This window comes from Antennarius striatus, chromosome 6 (assembly GCF_040054535.1).
Source record: "Antennarius striatus isolate MH-2024 chromosome 6, ASM4005453v1, whole genome shotgun sequence".
NCBI classification, from domain to species: Eukaryota; Metazoa; Chordata; class Actinopteri; order Lophiiformes; family Antennariidae; genus Antennarius; species Antennarius striatus.
The window spans coordinates 7,843,034-7,859,585 of record NC_090781.1 but is presented as its reverse complement, the minus strand read 5'-3'; the positions used below and the strand labels follow the sequence as shown (position 1 = coordinate 7,859,585).

Genomic DNA, 16,552 nt, shown 5'->3' with positions numbered 1-16,552 from the left:
TGATTTCTGGGATTCAGCGACTCATCAAAATACCATTGAATTTACTTCGGCCGCATCATGCTGAAATTTTAGGTTGATATTTATTCAAATGTGGGTGCTGATGCCAACAAAAGATCTAAACAGAAAATATTTATTGGTTCAGAAAGTAATAATAGCAGCATATCCATTGTAAAAAGGACAGGGTTAAAATATTTACATGGTGTGTCGGAGGAACAGCAGGAACAGAGAGATAACCCCGTGAGTCCTTTTTTCTAAGCGGTGATGGCGTCATGCTCCTTGAGCACGATGGTCTTGGGGTTGATTCCCACGCTCTTGGTGGTGTTGTGAGTTTTGTAAATGCCGATGAGGCGATCAGAGATCTCAAACATGTTGTTCCTCAGTGAGATGATGATGAACTGAGCATTTTTTGTTTGCTCCTGCACAGAGAGGGGGGAAAAAAAAGTTAAAATGTGTTGAGGGACTGAGATTAAATTTTTTATAGCTTCAAACAAAACGCGTTTCAAGTAACAGCCGGTGAAATCAAACCTGTCTATTTGATTTAATCTGAACTCTTATTCTAGCGATTATTTGCTCTCTTGCTACTGAAAATGTCGTTTGAATTTCAGCTTTAACGTCTCCGTGTGCAGCGCATCTCTTCTTGACATGCAGGTGAACTCACGTAAATGTAACAGGCGACAATGGAGACGTTCTTGAAGTCCAGCGCGGCGTCGATCTCGTCCATGAAGTAAAGCGGAGTGGGTTTATAGTGGTGCAGAGCGAACACCAGCGCCAACGAGCTGAGGGTCTTTTCTCCTCCAGACAGGTTAAATATCTTCTTCCAGCTCTTCTTTGGAGGACGAACGCTGGGGTGAAGAATCAGAGCTCAAACTAAAGGAATCAAAGCTGGAGTTTGACCAGCTGTGTTCACCTCTCATGTCTTACCTGAACATGATGCCCTCAGAAAAAGGATCCAAACTGTCCACGAGCTCCAGCTCCGCGTCGCCGCCCAAAGTCAGCATCTGGTAGTTTTCCTTCAGCTTGTTTGTGATCACGTTGAAACCCGTCATGAACTCGTTCAGGCGCTGTTTGCGCAGGTCCTCGTAGCCACGTTTGAAGTTGTCTCTCTCCGTGGTGATCTCATCCAGCTGAGCCACGCGCTGCAAGTACAGTTCCTCCTGAAAGACGACCACAACAAGCAAATGAAATAAAACGAGCCAAAGATTGACTCGTGACGACCTGCTCCTCCGTTCAGGTCACGTGGAGGCACGTCTGCTGTGTTTGTGAGCACCTTCTTCTTGTATTCTGCGATGGCCCCGAGGTTGGGCTTCATCTGAGCGCAGCGGGTCTCTAACGTGACGATCTTGTTGATGATGACGTTGGAGTCAGAGATTTCTTCCAGTTCAGCAGGAGAAAGAACAGGAAGTTCCTCTGCTGGCTTGTCCTCGACGGTGTGGAGGGACAGCTTGGTGGCCTGCAGAACGAGAGCAGTGAACTCAATGCTAGGACGCATTCTAAAATCGTGGACCTTTGTTCCTGCTAGCTTCTTTCAGTACTGGCCTCTTTCTGCCAGTGTTTGATCTTGTTGTTGTGCTCGTTGATGGTGGTCTCTATCTGCTCGATGCGGAGCCGAACACTGAGGGACTCCTCCTGCAGAGCGTGTTCCTGCTGCTGGAGCACCTTTATCTCCTTCAGCACCCCCTGATAACGCCCCTGCACCTCAGGCAGCGCAGCCTAAAGAGCACAAAAAGAACAGTGGTGTTCAACTTTAAAGAGTTCAGTTGAAATTAATCATCTTCTAAAGAATGATGGGTTTATTTTGCTTTAGCAAACAATTTTTACTCAAGTAGGAAATGGTCTTGGATTAACGATTATAATTATAAAGACACAAACTATGGAAACGGCTCGAAAATTTAAAACTCCATTCCGACATGTTGGTGAAAATTAAATAGGAAATATGAAAGTTATCAATCTTTTCTTTGATTTAAAAAAAAAAAATTGTGTTCCTTTGTGGGGCGTTTTATCAGCAACATTTACCTTGATTTTAAAATGACAGCCGGTATAAATCTCACTGTCAAGATGGCAACAAGGTTTGTCAGTAAACCTCCTTGTTGGAGCCAGAGGCTGCAGTGTTAGGATCGACTGTACAGATAAATACGAGGACGGCGTTCCCACCTCAGCCTCCTGACAGGCCTTCATTATCTCTCCAGCCTCGTCTTCCAGCTGCTTCAGTTTGTCCGTGAGCTCGGCCATCGTCTTCCCGTTCTCCTCCAGCTCGCCCTGCACTCGAGTCACGCTGTCCTCACACTTCTTCAGGTTGCTGCGGAGAGGACACGGACGGCAAGGCCTCCACATCAGACGATGGTCAGAGAACTTCGTGCTCAGCATGCACGAGCAGGAAAACCGCAGTTTGCAGCCGGTTCACAAAATCGACTTACAGCTCAAAAATACAACTTCTGCTGGTTTTCCAGTGGAGGTTAACAGACTGGATTGATTAAAAAAGGATAACATTTGTTCCTTTTGACTAAAGGGAGATGACGACTGAAACAAAAGCGTTCAGGATTAAACCATGAGTGAAAACTATTTTGAGAGAAACACAAAGTTGATTAAAACTGCACGTAGTGGGATCGCACACCATGATCTGCACACCATTACGTACATCTCATCGTTCCAGTGGGTCAAAACGGATCATTGCTCACCGGCCAGCCGTCTTTATGGCTACTTGAGCCTTGGTTATGGTGGAGGAACAGTCATCCAGCTCCTTGTTGACCCTGTCCAGCTTGTCCTGCTGAGCCTTTAGCTTGTGGCTGTTTATATCCACGATTAGATTGTGGAGCCTTTTCACCTCGTTTTCCACCTTCCCAGCTTTACTGGACGCTGCCTCGTAGTCTGAAGGAGTGTGAAAGGTAGACATAACAATTACGACATACAAATGTGGGGAATGACGTGTAGAGTGGCTTCATATCCACTAAACGACAACTTTTACCTTCATAACATATTTAACAAAACATTATTCTTTTCGGTTTACAGGAAGGACGCTACCTTTCCTGAAGGTCTCCAGGCTCTTCTCCATCTGCTTCTGTTTGGTCTTGTCTGGGGCAGCAGCCAAAACGTTGGCCTCCAGCTCCTTCATCTGACGCTTTAAGTGAGTCTCCTGTTCAGAGAGACTCTGATGGAAAGAAGGGAGGAAAATACTTTGTCACAAACACACACAGAAAAAAACCCCCCTCACTAACACTTAAGTTATTTATTAGTTCACAATATCCCATTTTGGCTTTGAATCACAGAAGTTGTTGCTCAGATTGAGAATAGACACAGTGACTGTACCGTCATGCTGTTGGCGTATTTCTCCAGAGTGTTCTTCATGTCTCGGAGCTGCGGGTGCAAGCGCTGGACGTTCTCCTCCAGCTGCAGCTTTTTCTCCTGGCAGCCCTGCAGCTTCGACATTTTCTCATTCAACTTGCTTTCCATACGGTCGAGCTGCAGAAAACACAAGAAAATCATCACGTCCTGTACGGCGACGGTCCGCTGCGGTGATGACGTGACAGCCGGGTCCGCGTTCATCCAGCCTCACAATCAGCTGGAGACTAAGAAACGGGTCTCCTTTCAGTGGAAACAGCATAGTTTGAAGATATCTGAACCTGATTGTGTCCGACTCTCTGCAGGATACCACACACAAAAAAACCGGAGTATCAAGTGTGCAATAAATGAACCACATCACATACTTACTGACTTCAGTGCTAACGTCTCGCCTTAGTTTGAATAAAACGCTAAAATTCTAAACTTTGGTTATGTGTAAAATCATTGTTTTAAATAAAGAATAAAGAACTTAAAATTATGAGCAAATTGAGTGAGAAAGATGTTGTGCGCCTTATAGTGCAGAAAATATTGTAATAAAACCGTACCTTTAAATCAAATGTGAAGCATTTGATTTTTTAATATTCTTTTATCTAGAATGATCAAGTTTACAGCACAAATATGTACAGAAATGGAATATTGGACTGATGTCCTGCTCTAAGACATTTCCTCACCTCCTCCTGAGAAAACTCGGCGCAAATCGAGGAGCCCATCCTTCCTTTCATCACTCTTCCTCCTCCTGTCATGGTTCCTGTTGAGCACATGAAAAGGAAACGTGTAAAAACAACACACGCACGTGAAGTCTTCACTGAGACGACGTAAGCCACCCACCTGCCATCTCGATTATCTGCCCCTTCAGAGTGACCACTCTCCAGCGCTTGTCCTTCTGGAAGGCCATCCTCGTGGCTTGCTCCATGTCCTGCGCCACCAGGGTGTCCCTCAGGGCGAAGTAGAACGCTGGTCGCACGCTTTCATCTTGGACCTGTACCATGTCAAAGAGACGAGGGCTGTCCTCTGGAGTACGGATGGGAGCCATGCTCTTCGCCCACACCGTCATCTGACCAGAACACAAAGATTAGCTCAACACAGAAGTGTGTGGAGTGTGTGTGTCTGCATCTAAGAATGCCAGTGAGGAGCGATCGCAGTGTGTGGTCCGAGTCAAGTCCTTACGGAACAAGATGGCCTGTTCACACTCTCTGGTGACGTTTACCTTGTCAAGTCCGATGAAGGTAGCGACCCCAATGTTCTGCTCTTTGAGGAACGTAACACATTTCTGAGCTGTGTCGATGGTGTCCACCACAATGTTGTCCAGAGCACCACAACTGGAGGAAATGGCCACGTCGTACTTCTCCTCTATGGCCCCAAGGTCGCCCTGCAGGCACACAAATGATAAAAACATGACCAATTATTTATCAGTTTGTTACTCTGATATTTCTATCATTGGCCATTAGCCAACACGTCGGGTGTTACTTGTGTAAATGTGTTAACGCGTCACTAATACAAAGAAAACATTTCTTTTATTGGTTTAAAAGTGCGACGTTTGCCGTCTGGCAGATCAGGTGATTCTAGTCACAGAACCAAAAACCAACACATCACCAGTGAGGATGGGTTTGTGCTTTACAGTTTCAGAGGATAAAATAATTGCTGTTTAAAAATAAAAATTCCTAAACGGTCCCCCCTCCGAGCTTCATGTATTTCAGTTTATTTAAGGTTCAACGTGTCTAACCCTGAGTTGTTTAAGGGTTCAGGGGATTATTAATAAAGCAATTATGTGATTCAAGTTGTTTCTCACACCCTAGTTAGACGTCTTTAAACTCGTTTTGCTCTGTGAATGTGTGCATTAAGATATTAAAACAGATTTCTACCAGTCGTCCGTAGATGCCAGGGATTCTTCCACTCTTCTTCTGTTCCATGAGAGCATTCAGGACCTTTCCTCGACTGCGGTTAGAGGAAAGAGAGCTCTTGACTTCGTCTACCTTCTGTCTCATTTCCCTCACCACTTCCCTTGTCTCATTATCCACTTTCATCAGTCGTGCCAGCTCCTCCTCATCCTGCAGGAAAAGAGGAGCAGCTTAACAGAAACTCACACAAACGGCACCAATGAAAGAAATGCTATGCATGCAGCGCATACAGCTGGATGTACAAGGGTTTCAAAACATGATAGTTGTTTTCACTTGTGAATGTCACCTTAACATTACCAACAGTCTTACCTTCTTGAGCTCCTGTTCTTTCTGCGGTATTTTGACTTCTAGGTCCTTAATCGCGGCACGGCGCTCACGCAGCGTGTCCGTCGTTGTCTGGAGCGTCTGCTTGGCCGTGTTGAGCTGCGTCAGAGCCGTGTTGTGGCGACTAAGGTAGATGTCGAGTTCCGATTGAGCCAAGTCCATTCGAGACCGGGTCTCATTTACAGCCTTGCTGAGCTCCATCAGCTCTTTTTCTTTTGTCTAGAGAAGACAGGAGAAGTCACATGGACTTGCGTGTGCAAAAAGCATGTTTTTCAATGTAAAGATAAACAAAACATGCAGCAAAGAAACGTCAAGATGTCTACACGACTGTACCTCTTTGTCCTGTTGCAAGCCGCTGGTCTCTTCCTTCAGGCTCTCCATCACCTCCTTCAGCTTGTCTTCTTCTTTCACCTTCTGCTCCTCCAGCTCCTCCTTGCGAGCTGTAGCCTCTGATATGGCCTTCTCACTGCTGGCCGGGACACCACGAACCTCCTCCAGCTAAATGTTGAGCAAGACAGTTTTTTTTTAAAAAAAAGTATCTAAAATGCACTTGGAGGGAAAGTCAATAGACAATTTGACTTGCCAAACATTATAATAGTCTTGATAGCTGTTGAATCAAATAAGATAAAGCCATTAGTGGAGACTTAAGACAAGAAGAATAGTGTTTTCATTGAAAATATTTTGTGCTAGTGACAGATGTAAGCAACTGATCTCCACACAGAATCAGGTCAAAGCTCACAACTGTAATCAGCTATCAACGTTATTCCAAACCAAGCTAACTCTGGTTAAGACTAGCAGTCTTGCAGCTTGGCAAGGAGTTGGATTTTGTGTGTGTGTGTGTGTGTGTGTGTGTGTGTGTTTGTGTGTGTGTAGTCTTATGTTTTGTTGTGTTAACTGTGGGTGAAACGTGAATGTTGCTGCAGGGAGTGCTACACAAGACAGCCCATAGTCGACTACCACACTTGCAGAACACTGCTCCCCAGAGGTCTGCCTGTCTCTGACTGAGACGTTTCCAGACCAAATCCATTGTAGGAGGAACAGAGATGTATTTAGAGCAGAGACAGAGGAGAGATTATATTTAGAATTACCAGAAAATATTCAGATGAAAAGAAAATCAGTAAGCATGCAAGTAAGGGTTACAGAAGCATTAAAGGACTAAAGGAGAGGGATAATAATCAACAAGCACACTTCAACCACCGACTTGTGATTTACTTTACAGCCCCCTGGTGGCAGATTTGGGGCAGTTCATCCTTCCTTGCACGAAAAGCAAATTACAAGTGTCTGCAGGTTTTAATTTTTTCTTTTGCTCATGTTTTAATTTCAAAAAGAGTTTTCTTGACCCAAGGCAAAAAAAGGACAAAGACAAACAAAACGATAAGTGAATGTATAAAATCCTACAAAATTAAAGCCCAGTCCCTACACACTTCTGATTGTTTTTAAGTTCCAGCAGCAGTAATCATTGTTATAGCACTAAATCACATTTCCCTTTTCCTCATATTTCTTTGTATAGCTGAAAATAAATTTTAAAAATTCTTTGGAACCACTTTACCAGCAGCAGTTTTATCTTTAAAAACATTACTTTAACGCTAATGTTTATTCAAAAATTGCACATCCAAAAGATTTCTTACTTTTCACAAGAAAATGCAGGCCTCAAACATTTCAAAATAATCTCTCCAGAATACAGGACTGTAGAGTCTATGTAAATTATTCGGAATACCTCATGTACGAATGAGCTGAAGAGTTTAGTAAGATAAAAAAAATTAATAAATAAAAAAAACACTTCACACTCATACACTTCAAGACAGCTGATGGTCATGAAGTGCTTAAAAAAAAAACCCCAAAAAACCCCAAACATAATACACTCTTTCAACAAAGGACTCAAATTTGAGTGTTTACACATTCAGCATAAACAGAAAGCAAAAGGTGTTTAATTCTTTAACTTGCTGGACACTTCATGCAGGTGTCTTTTTGAAGGCCTCCAAACAGATACCCATGTGTTGCATACAAGAAACAGAACTTGTACCTTTAGTGCCCATGTGTCTTTCTTGGCCACAGGACAAAACAAACACAGTAACACTGGAGTGTCATACTGCTAGTTCTAGCTTGTCTCATGCAGTGCAAACACTGTCTTAGTTAATGGATAAGTGTTGTATATATGAGGGAAAAAAAATTCTACAATTATGCCTCCCATGACAGATTATGTGTCAGGAAAACTGAAGATACCCACCACGTTACTGTCAGGTTAAAATCATTGTGCTGTGTGTAATAGTCGACCGTATTTTAAAAGCCAACACACCTTTTCTTTATCCTTTTCCAGCTGCTTCTGCAGTTTCTTGTTCTTGCTCTTGGAATGTTTAATCTTCTCACGAACTTCAACATCTTGCAGATCCAGCTGGGTGAACTTCTCCTTCTGGGTCTCAATGTATTTGTTCAGCTTATTTTGTTTCCTGGTGGAGAAACAGTATTTTATCACAGTCAAATCAATCATGGAAAAAAAAAAATCAACTGAAATTTAGGATCAACAATAAGAATTGCAAAACAAATAAAAACACATTTATAAATTAACAAAGAATAATAGATCTGATTTAAATAAAGAATCTGCAAGTTTTCAGTTCCCACTGTATTTACATGTCAAAGATGGTTTTTAGGGGGAAAAAAATTAACCAAATAAAAAAACATGAAATTATGTCACCAACAATTTTAACTGTCCAAAGGGAGCAGCAGTTCTCATTTTTTACAACTATCACTGAAACAATGTAATTTTAGGATGCACAAATTATTCCTATTATTTGTACACTTCTCTAAAATTGATTTGGAATTTTGACTCTAAACAAACACACACAGAAAGAAAAGCCCTGACAACAATCACATAATTATTAAATTAGTAGAAAGTTCATGCTCATCTAAATATATTAAATTGAATAACAGAAGAGAAGGAAATGCAAACTTACTCCTCAACATTTTTTAGCTCTTGGTTCATTTTCTCAGTCTCCTGTGATATCTTTGCATTTTTCTCAGTGAGCTCCTTGGTGTCCTCCAAGATCTTCTGCTTTTCCTGCTCTTTATCTGCTACTCGCTTCTGTAGATTGTGACTATTGACAAACACATATTAGAAAAAAAGAATGAGAAGTAAAATTTAATCATTTACACAAAGAAACAAAGACAATGTGATCTAACACCAGAGAAGGGCTATGCTGCCCTCGTCAAAATAAATAAAAATACTTAAAATTTCTTTTTTGTTTTGCTATACAACTAGATTTCCGGAGCTGTGATGTTCACTCACACATGATACTGATACAGCTGACTCTTGTGCTTGAAGATGTCATTCTCCAGGCAGAGGAACTCCTCAGCTTTGTTCTTTTCTCCTTCCAAAGCATTCTTCTCCTTTTCCACTAGTTTCACTCGGTTTAGCTAAAAAAGTGAATATATGTCACTACTTAATATTAAGTAACACATTCACTATTTACTTCTTAGACACAAGTTATATTCACCAATGTCTAATTAAAAGTAGGCCTTTTTCTGAGATTCTGACCTCAGTCTGATTTTAAGTAATATTTCCAAAAGCCACCATAGCATTCATTTGCCTCTGACCAGTCCTGTATCTACACCTACATGTGACTGTAAATTAAAAATACAAAAAATGACTTATTTATGACTAATCTAAATCATCCGAACATTCAGACACACAGAACATCTTTCCTCAAATGGTGAAATCTGCTGTGTAAAAGGGCAAAGACAGATCACAGGAAGCAAAAGCTGCTTAGCTTCTGAATGTCTTGTCACCTTCTCTCCCCTCTGCTCATTGAGGAGCTCAATACGACGGGAGAGGGTGTGAATGGGCTCCTTGAGGCGGCAGGAGCCAATAATGTCCTCCAGGTACTCCAGCATGCCCTCATCATGTTCTGTCTGTCCTTTAGGCTTCATCATAGCAATCTGCTCCACCTCCCCCTATGTAGTCCACATCAACACATGGACAAAGACATGCTGTCATTCACCTGGAAAGTTCCATTAAAACTGCAAGTCTGATGATTTCAAATATTAAAATAAAAAAGTCCACAATGCTCACTAATAAGACATTTTGAGAATAAACAATAATGCTGGTCTGCACACTTACAAGCTGGCAGATTCTTATACAGGACATTCAAAATTGATTACTGTACTACAGAACAATGGCTTTTCTGTCATACAGAACAAAATCATTATATTGACTTAAACAAAACATGAAATTAAAACACCTAACTACAAACACATCAAGAATAACTGTCTATGAGATAGTGCTGTAGGGTAAACTGTCATTGGAGACAGTAACTATGGAACACTTTCCCCTGACCACAACAATACTTAAAAAGAGTCCAACACAGAACATTGGTTAAAATTGTATTTACCTCATTAAAACAGAATAAATGCAATTTACTTGATAGCATGTAAATTTTAACTTTTTGTTGCTACACCTTAGTTAATTTAAAAAATACACTACATGTATAACCACATTCTGACCCAGGGAAAATGCACCAGTGTCATTATATTTGCCAGATCACGTGTTCATATTTATTTAGTGTGAGAGGCTGGCATAGAATAACAACACTGTTATATAATTAATTCAAGTTAAACAAAAGTTAGAGCCAGATATAGAAAAAAACAGTCTCAAATTAAGTTTCATTTTAAGAAGAAGAAGAAAAAAAGGTAACTTAGATATTACTTTAATGTATAAAAGAAAGGAAAGTCAGTAGTGTGGGGGTGGAGGGATTCCACATTGTCTACTCTGACTAGTGCACAAAATAGACAACTTCTTCTTTGCCAAAAGCCTGGAAAAATGACCTTGGAGAACAAGCTAAAGGCTCTTCCCATAGTCATGTAACCATGTCAGACACAGGGAGAATGGGCACACAGACACACACGAACACACACACACACACAAACACACACACACACACACACACACACACACAAAAGTCGAGCAGGACATATAATCAAACAACTAGCTAGAAAACCTCAGTGAAGGTTAGACACTAAGTATCCACCTGAAACGATTACATGCTGAAAAAATAATAAAATAAACACTGGGAAAATTAGTATTCAATTAATCATTCTCTTCTATTTTAACCTCAATCATCTCCTCAATACCCTTGATGAGCAACCAGGGGGACATAACACATGCAATACAATCATAAGAGATGAGAATGTACCTAATAAGAACTCGATGCAACACAATGCCAAATAAAATTTAAATAATTGAAGCATAGCAACGAAAATAATTTTAAAATATACAGGAGTGTCTTACATTCCTTATGCAGGTAGAAAAAAAATGATAAAATTAATTTGAGGAAAAAATAAAAATTAAAACAGACTGAACCAACATTAAAGCCATTGCAATGGAGTGTGTTTTATCCAGCCACAATGAAGCAGCACTGCTAATATTGGGGTTGGGGTCTGTTCTCACACGCCAATATTTACGTGCTGCTAAAGCGTGGCAGGTACATGAGATATGGGAAGAAAAGGAGTCCAACCTGTCCCCTCTGGGGGGGGGGGGTCAATCCCACTACACAATCTGAGCAGCTGCTCACATCCAGGTCCGGGTGTGTAAAACTGCATTTTTTCCTTAAAACTCTAAAGCAGCAAATAATGGTTCGCACCTTTTCCACATTGTTTCAAACCATGATGCGCTGCTATAGCAGTCTAAGGGACTGGTGGAGGACATGTCCTCTCTTTTCCAAATCTATTGCAACAGGTATGGGTTTAGGTAGAATCGAAACTTTTGACTCAGACTGGATTGGGAAAATGAGCAAAAAAATGAAGAACAGAAAATATCTCAGATATAATTGCACAGCAAGTATAAAAAACTGTTAGAAGTGAAAAAAGACATTTAAAAAAAAAAAAGTTACCTGTAGGATCAGAAATCTGTTGTGGTCTAGGTCAATACCATGACTTCGGAGTAAAGCTCCCACTTCTTTGAACGTGGCTTTCTTGCCATTGATATAGTAGGCTGCAGAATTGTCTTTGTTGGCAGTCCTGGAAACGTAGAACTTGCTGTTGGGGATGACTTCGTAGTCATCTCCTTCCTGGCTCAGGGGGGGGAGGGGCAGAGGACACACAGGAGCTCAGAACAGAACAGAACAGAAGACACTCCAACAGCTCTATACATCAGATGCTAACACTCACAACACTGGAGGATCCACAGGGTGTTTACTTATAAATACCCCAAGTTAAAAACAGGTTTAAAAAAAAGAAGAAGGCCTGTTTAAAAGCATACAGCAAACCTAAGCTAGCAACACTACATGCAAATGAACACCATCAACACTGACATATAATCTGTTACATTTACATTTAAAAAAAAACCCCATTATGCTCTATAAAATTATGGGATTATGAGTGTAATTTCAAGTAGGGAAACTGTTGGCTTAAAATAGCAATTTTAAAAAGGTGTAGAAACATGCCTCATAATTAAATTTGTTTACACCACCTCTGAAAAATAGTTTTTTAGTTTCAGAAATGGTAGATTATAAAACTGGCAGGCGTCACAGAACTATGCTGTGAGTTTAACAACTTAATTTGAATTATTGTGAGCTGATAAATCTGACAGTGATTCAGGCACATTTAACAGAGCTGAAGGCAAAACCCACAACCTCTGAGGCAGGTCTAACATAAAAACATGTTTAAAACTTATTTGTTAAAATCATTTTTAATCATCAATTAAAAAATTTACTGTACTATCTATATTTGTCTGTTAATAGTAACATCATAGACTTTTCACAAAATAACCCAATTAATACACTCTTGTCACCAAATGTCACATTTAAAAATTATTCAAAAATAGATTAATGCATTTGAGAACATTATGATTTGGCTGTTGTATGTACGGATGCTAGATGTAACTTTCAGTAGTGATTTGAATCACTGTTTCATTCTCAATGTGATAATTTTGTAGCAATATCATCTCACTACAATTGATGAAAAAAAAATATTAAAAAATTCTAGAAAATTTTTTCTTTTCACTGGAAATACTCTTTGTCACCTCCTTTCGATTCAGATCACTTTGGATAAATTTAGGAATGTCCCGAGATAGTGCAGGGTGCATCTGTGTGACAGAGATAAGCAGGAGATATATACATATTGATATACCTTATCAATAATCTTTTGAAAATGTACTTCCACGGTACAGCTTTCCACATCTTTGTGTTCATCAGAGCTGTGAATCAGAACTGAGAGCTTTTTGGATCTGATCTTTTGAGCTCTGTATCCAAACACAAACAGCATTGAATCTATCACATTGGACTTCCCACTTCCATTTGGACCAATGATGCATGAAAAGCGCTGAGGAGGAGAAAAAATATATACATACAACTTCATTACATAAAAATACAAAGCATCCACAAACAAATAAGTAAAATGCTGTAATGAGGGAAGTTTTCTGAAAACATTTCACCTTTCTAAGCTGTTACACTGAGTGTGTGTCAGGTAGGTGTAGTTAAGACATATTTTAATAAATCTACATATAAGTAAAGTAAAAAAACATAAAAAGCCAGAAGTATAGAGAAAGTCCTAATTTAAGGGAAATGTCAGCACATCACTAAATGATTACCATGATACAGCCACTACCTCAAAATGGAGGAGTGTGAATTTTCCACTTTGATTTTTTTCTTTATTTAAATAAATGAAAACACTTCTGTAACTTTTTTTTTTTTTTTGCTTACACCACCATATTTGACACATTTACTGCAAAAATACCATGACATTTAAGTGAAATAATTAAAAATGAGGGAAAAACTTCAAACAAATTCTAGTAAATCTATCAGCTTAAAAAAGACACATGAACAAAGTATTTCCAACACAGGGTTAACATTTGTAACCATGTTTGGTCGTACCTTATGAAAAGGCCCCAGAATCTGCTCGCCAGCATACGATTTAAAATTGCGATTAACTAAATGCGTGATCATCAGGCGGGGAGCGCCCGGTTCATTGGTCATTGCTGGGGGCGGGGGTGGGGGGATGCTACCGACAATCTCCTCCAAACTTCGATTATCAACCGCCTCAGCAGCTTCCCCGTGAGATGGATCTGTGGCACAGAAAGAATTGAGAACTTTTTTTTTTTTTTTTTTTTAATTCCTCTGAGCGACTCGTTTCAGGTGGTGGTGGTGGGGGGGGGGGGGCAGTGTTGTGTGGGGGGAGGGGTGGAGGACGAAAAAAAAAAAATCCAAACAAACAAACAAACCAAACAACAGGCAGCAAGTTGCGACAAAACATCCACACAAAGTTGACAAGCGTTATTTTTTTCTTTGTTCAGAAAACAAGAACCAACCCCCCCCCCCTCAAAAAAAGCGACTATGGCCGCTGAGCAAACCCACATTATTATACAAAGACTCTCCGCGAGGAGCGTGGATCAGATGCGCCACATTAAATCCGTCGATTAAAAAAAAAAAAAAAAAAAAAAAAAAAAAAAAGAGTACATTACGATCGCCAGCGTCACCTTTTCACCAGTTCAGAGCAGACAGGGAAAAACTTGTTATGTAATAAATAATGTATAACGTAAAACACATTATGTTGCCATCACACCAAGCCACAAACGACCTGTCCAAAATCCATTGTGCTCACATAAGCATAAACAAGTTGAGAGGTCGATGTTGGAAAATTAGTCTTGCAGACACCCCCACAGTGGAGAATTTCAACATATCCAGAGAATAGACATTACTTTAAGATTCGTATTCAAAGTACATGATCATCAAAAAAAAAAAAGAAAAAAAAAAGAAATATCACAAATTACGATAATTGAAATAAAACTACTCCAAAAAACATCAATTTGGTCGGCGACACACAACATGTTTCATGAGACAAAATAATTTACCTCGTCTGCTGAGAAGATCCGAGTGCGAAGTGCACTCGACGATAACAAAATCATCTCAAAATTCTTATGACATTCATTCATGACTGAGTGAAAGCAGCCACTCTATTCTACGCGATGAGAATGAAGCGAGAAAAAAAAGGGTTCACATATGTGCCAATTGGCCACTGTCAATGCAGCAATACACGCCACGCCATTGAATGAGCACAACTTATTTAGATTCACAGACACCAAAACAGCCTTTGTTACTTGCCAGTTGTCGGCGGTGCCTCCTCTTGGGCCATTGGAGTTGGTTTCTTGAGGGGGGGTACATCCAGCTCGTCTTCGGAGTCATCCCGAGGCTGCGACCCCTTCCCTCTTGGCTTAGCGGAGGCAGTTGAACTCTTTGCAGTTTTAGTTGGCATGATTTGAAATCTGAAGGGGTTATTAGTTAAAAAAAAAAAGAAAAAAAAAAAAAGAAGAAGAAGATATCCATGAGTGATTTTTTGAGTGTGTCTGTCAATCTCCAAAGTCCATTTAGTCGTCATATGTTGCTACCGTTGTCAAAGTTACATCATTATCAGTCACATCTCGCTGACGCCTATCCGCTCCGGTCTTATATACTGTACTTGCGATACTTATTTTTTATAGCGAAAAAAAACCCATCATAAATGCGAATGTTTTAAGAGTTGTTAAAAAGATTATTGGCCTGATATTGCAAGTCAACGACCAGACAGATTATATGATTAGTTTGTTTTTTTTGTTTTGTTACGAATTACATATTTTACTAACACAGAAAGAACCTATACGTATGTAAAATGAATACTAATGGCTTCCTCCGGTTGTCAGAATGGTTTTTGACTTGCGCATCAGAGTTTATTATCCAGTTTGTAGGATAGACGCAAAGTCAGTTTTGAAAGAGATTCAAGCAATAATACATGGTAGTTTAAGTCTTTTTTTTTTTTTTTTTAAATCTATAGGTTTTTCAGCCTATTCTGGTTTATGTTCATTAAATTAGTAGTTTAGCGCAAGAACGAAAGCTCTCCATTGGGAGAGACTGCTCTGGATTTATTGACGTCTCTCAGTGACAGAGTTAACTTTAATCCCCTCAACTTTTATATTGGGGGCGGGGAGTTTGACGGGGCAACAGAACTTGCTAGTCTCTTTGGAAAGCATATTGAAAGATCCCGAGTGTAATAGTAACTTCGAACTAATATCATCTTTACACACACACGTTCGTCATAAATCTTTTGGAAATAAACAATAAAGGTGGTATTTTTTTACGATTACAACGCACACCAGTCACCTCTCCACCTTAAACACGCTATTTTCCACTTTGCTAATGGTAAGTTAGCCTTCGTAGCTAGCGAGCAGATCTGAAATAAACGCAACGAAGCTAAAGCTAACACCCAATGGCGAAAGCGACTGTGAAGCATCGGCGTTGTAGAGCCGGTCCGTTAGCGTTAACGCTGGGACGTTCACTGTACACGGAGCGGACGCTGCATATGGATAGATTATAAGGCGTCATTGACTTCAACACGTCAGCTGAAGAAACGTGAAGCTGACAAAGACATTGCATCTTAAAGTTTAGCAATCGTTGACGTCATCAACCCGACTATTTGTCGAAACTAGACAATCAGAAGTGTTGTATTCCTGTCCGGGCGTGTGTCAAGGAAAGTCTCATTTTGCTTTAAGAGCAATAGAATTTAAAAAAAAAAAAAGGTTTATCCAATTAAAATTTTTAACGTCGGTCAGCGCGTTTTCCCCTTACTTAATATTTAAACAGGCTTGTGCGTAGAAACTGTAATATTAAGCCCAGCATACAACTAACATGAACGATATGCATTCAGCAAATAGACGGAACCCAGTCATTACACCAAACTAAAGTGTTTCTAAGTACCTTCCACAATATGGGAACGGTCTGTCAAGAGTCGTCCTTTTATGACTCAAGTCGAGATTTAAAAAAAAAAGTACTCCTTAATCCAATCTCTGGCAAATATAATCCACAAAATTGATCTCCGTAGCATTCCCAGTCCCTCTTCAGCTCGAAAACTCTAACTTGTAAATGGCGCCTAAACTGTGCTGTCGAACCAAATTCGTTACAAACTGACGCAAAGCACCATGGAACGTTCAAAGGGCAAGGGAAAAAAACAGAAATTCAAAAAAGGGGACGAAGCCA

The 16,552-nt window shown here is 40.1% G+C and overlaps 1 protein-coding gene across 3 annotated transcripts; it reads right to left on the bottom strand.

The window, feature by feature from the left end:
- Window positions 1–116: 116 nt before the first annotated feature.
- smc4 (structural maintenance of chromosomes 4) lies at window positions 117–16,420 on the bottom strand. Of its 3 annotated transcripts, XM_068317985.1 has the most exons (24): window positions 16,274–16,420; window positions 14,648–14,808; window positions 13,421–13,611; window positions 12,678–12,869; window positions 11,441–11,617; window positions 9,342–9,506; window positions 8,842–8,969; window positions 8,510–8,650; window positions 7,855–8,005; window positions 5,892–6,056; window positions 5,544–5,777; window positions 5,199–5,384; window positions 4,544–4,705; window positions 4,165–4,390; window positions 4,008–4,084; window positions 3,304–3,456; window positions 3,019–3,145; window positions 2,676–2,865; window positions 2,152–2,296; window positions 1,537–1,710; window positions 1,268–1,450; window positions 922–1,154; window positions 659–842; window positions 117–416 (listed from the first exon to the last, which is right to left on the bottom strand). In XM_068317985.1, the coding sequence occupies exons 2-24, from the start codon at window positions 14,796–14,798 to the stop codon at window positions 252–254; spliced, it is 3,900 nt and encodes a 1,299-aa protein (XP_068174086.1). In that variant the 5' UTR covers window positions 14,799–14,808; window positions 16,274–16,420; the 3' UTR covers window positions 117–251. The 3 variants fall into 3 exon arrangements, with proteins under 3 accessions (XP_068174086.1, XP_068174084.1, XP_068174087.1); XM_068317983.1 differs by lacking the exon at window positions 16,274–16,420 and having other exon boundaries at window positions 14,648–15,126; XM_068317986.1 differs by lacking the exons at window positions 14,648–14,808; window positions 16,274–16,420 and adding an exon at window positions 14,398–14,612.
- Window positions 16,421–16,552: the final 132 nt, after the last annotated feature.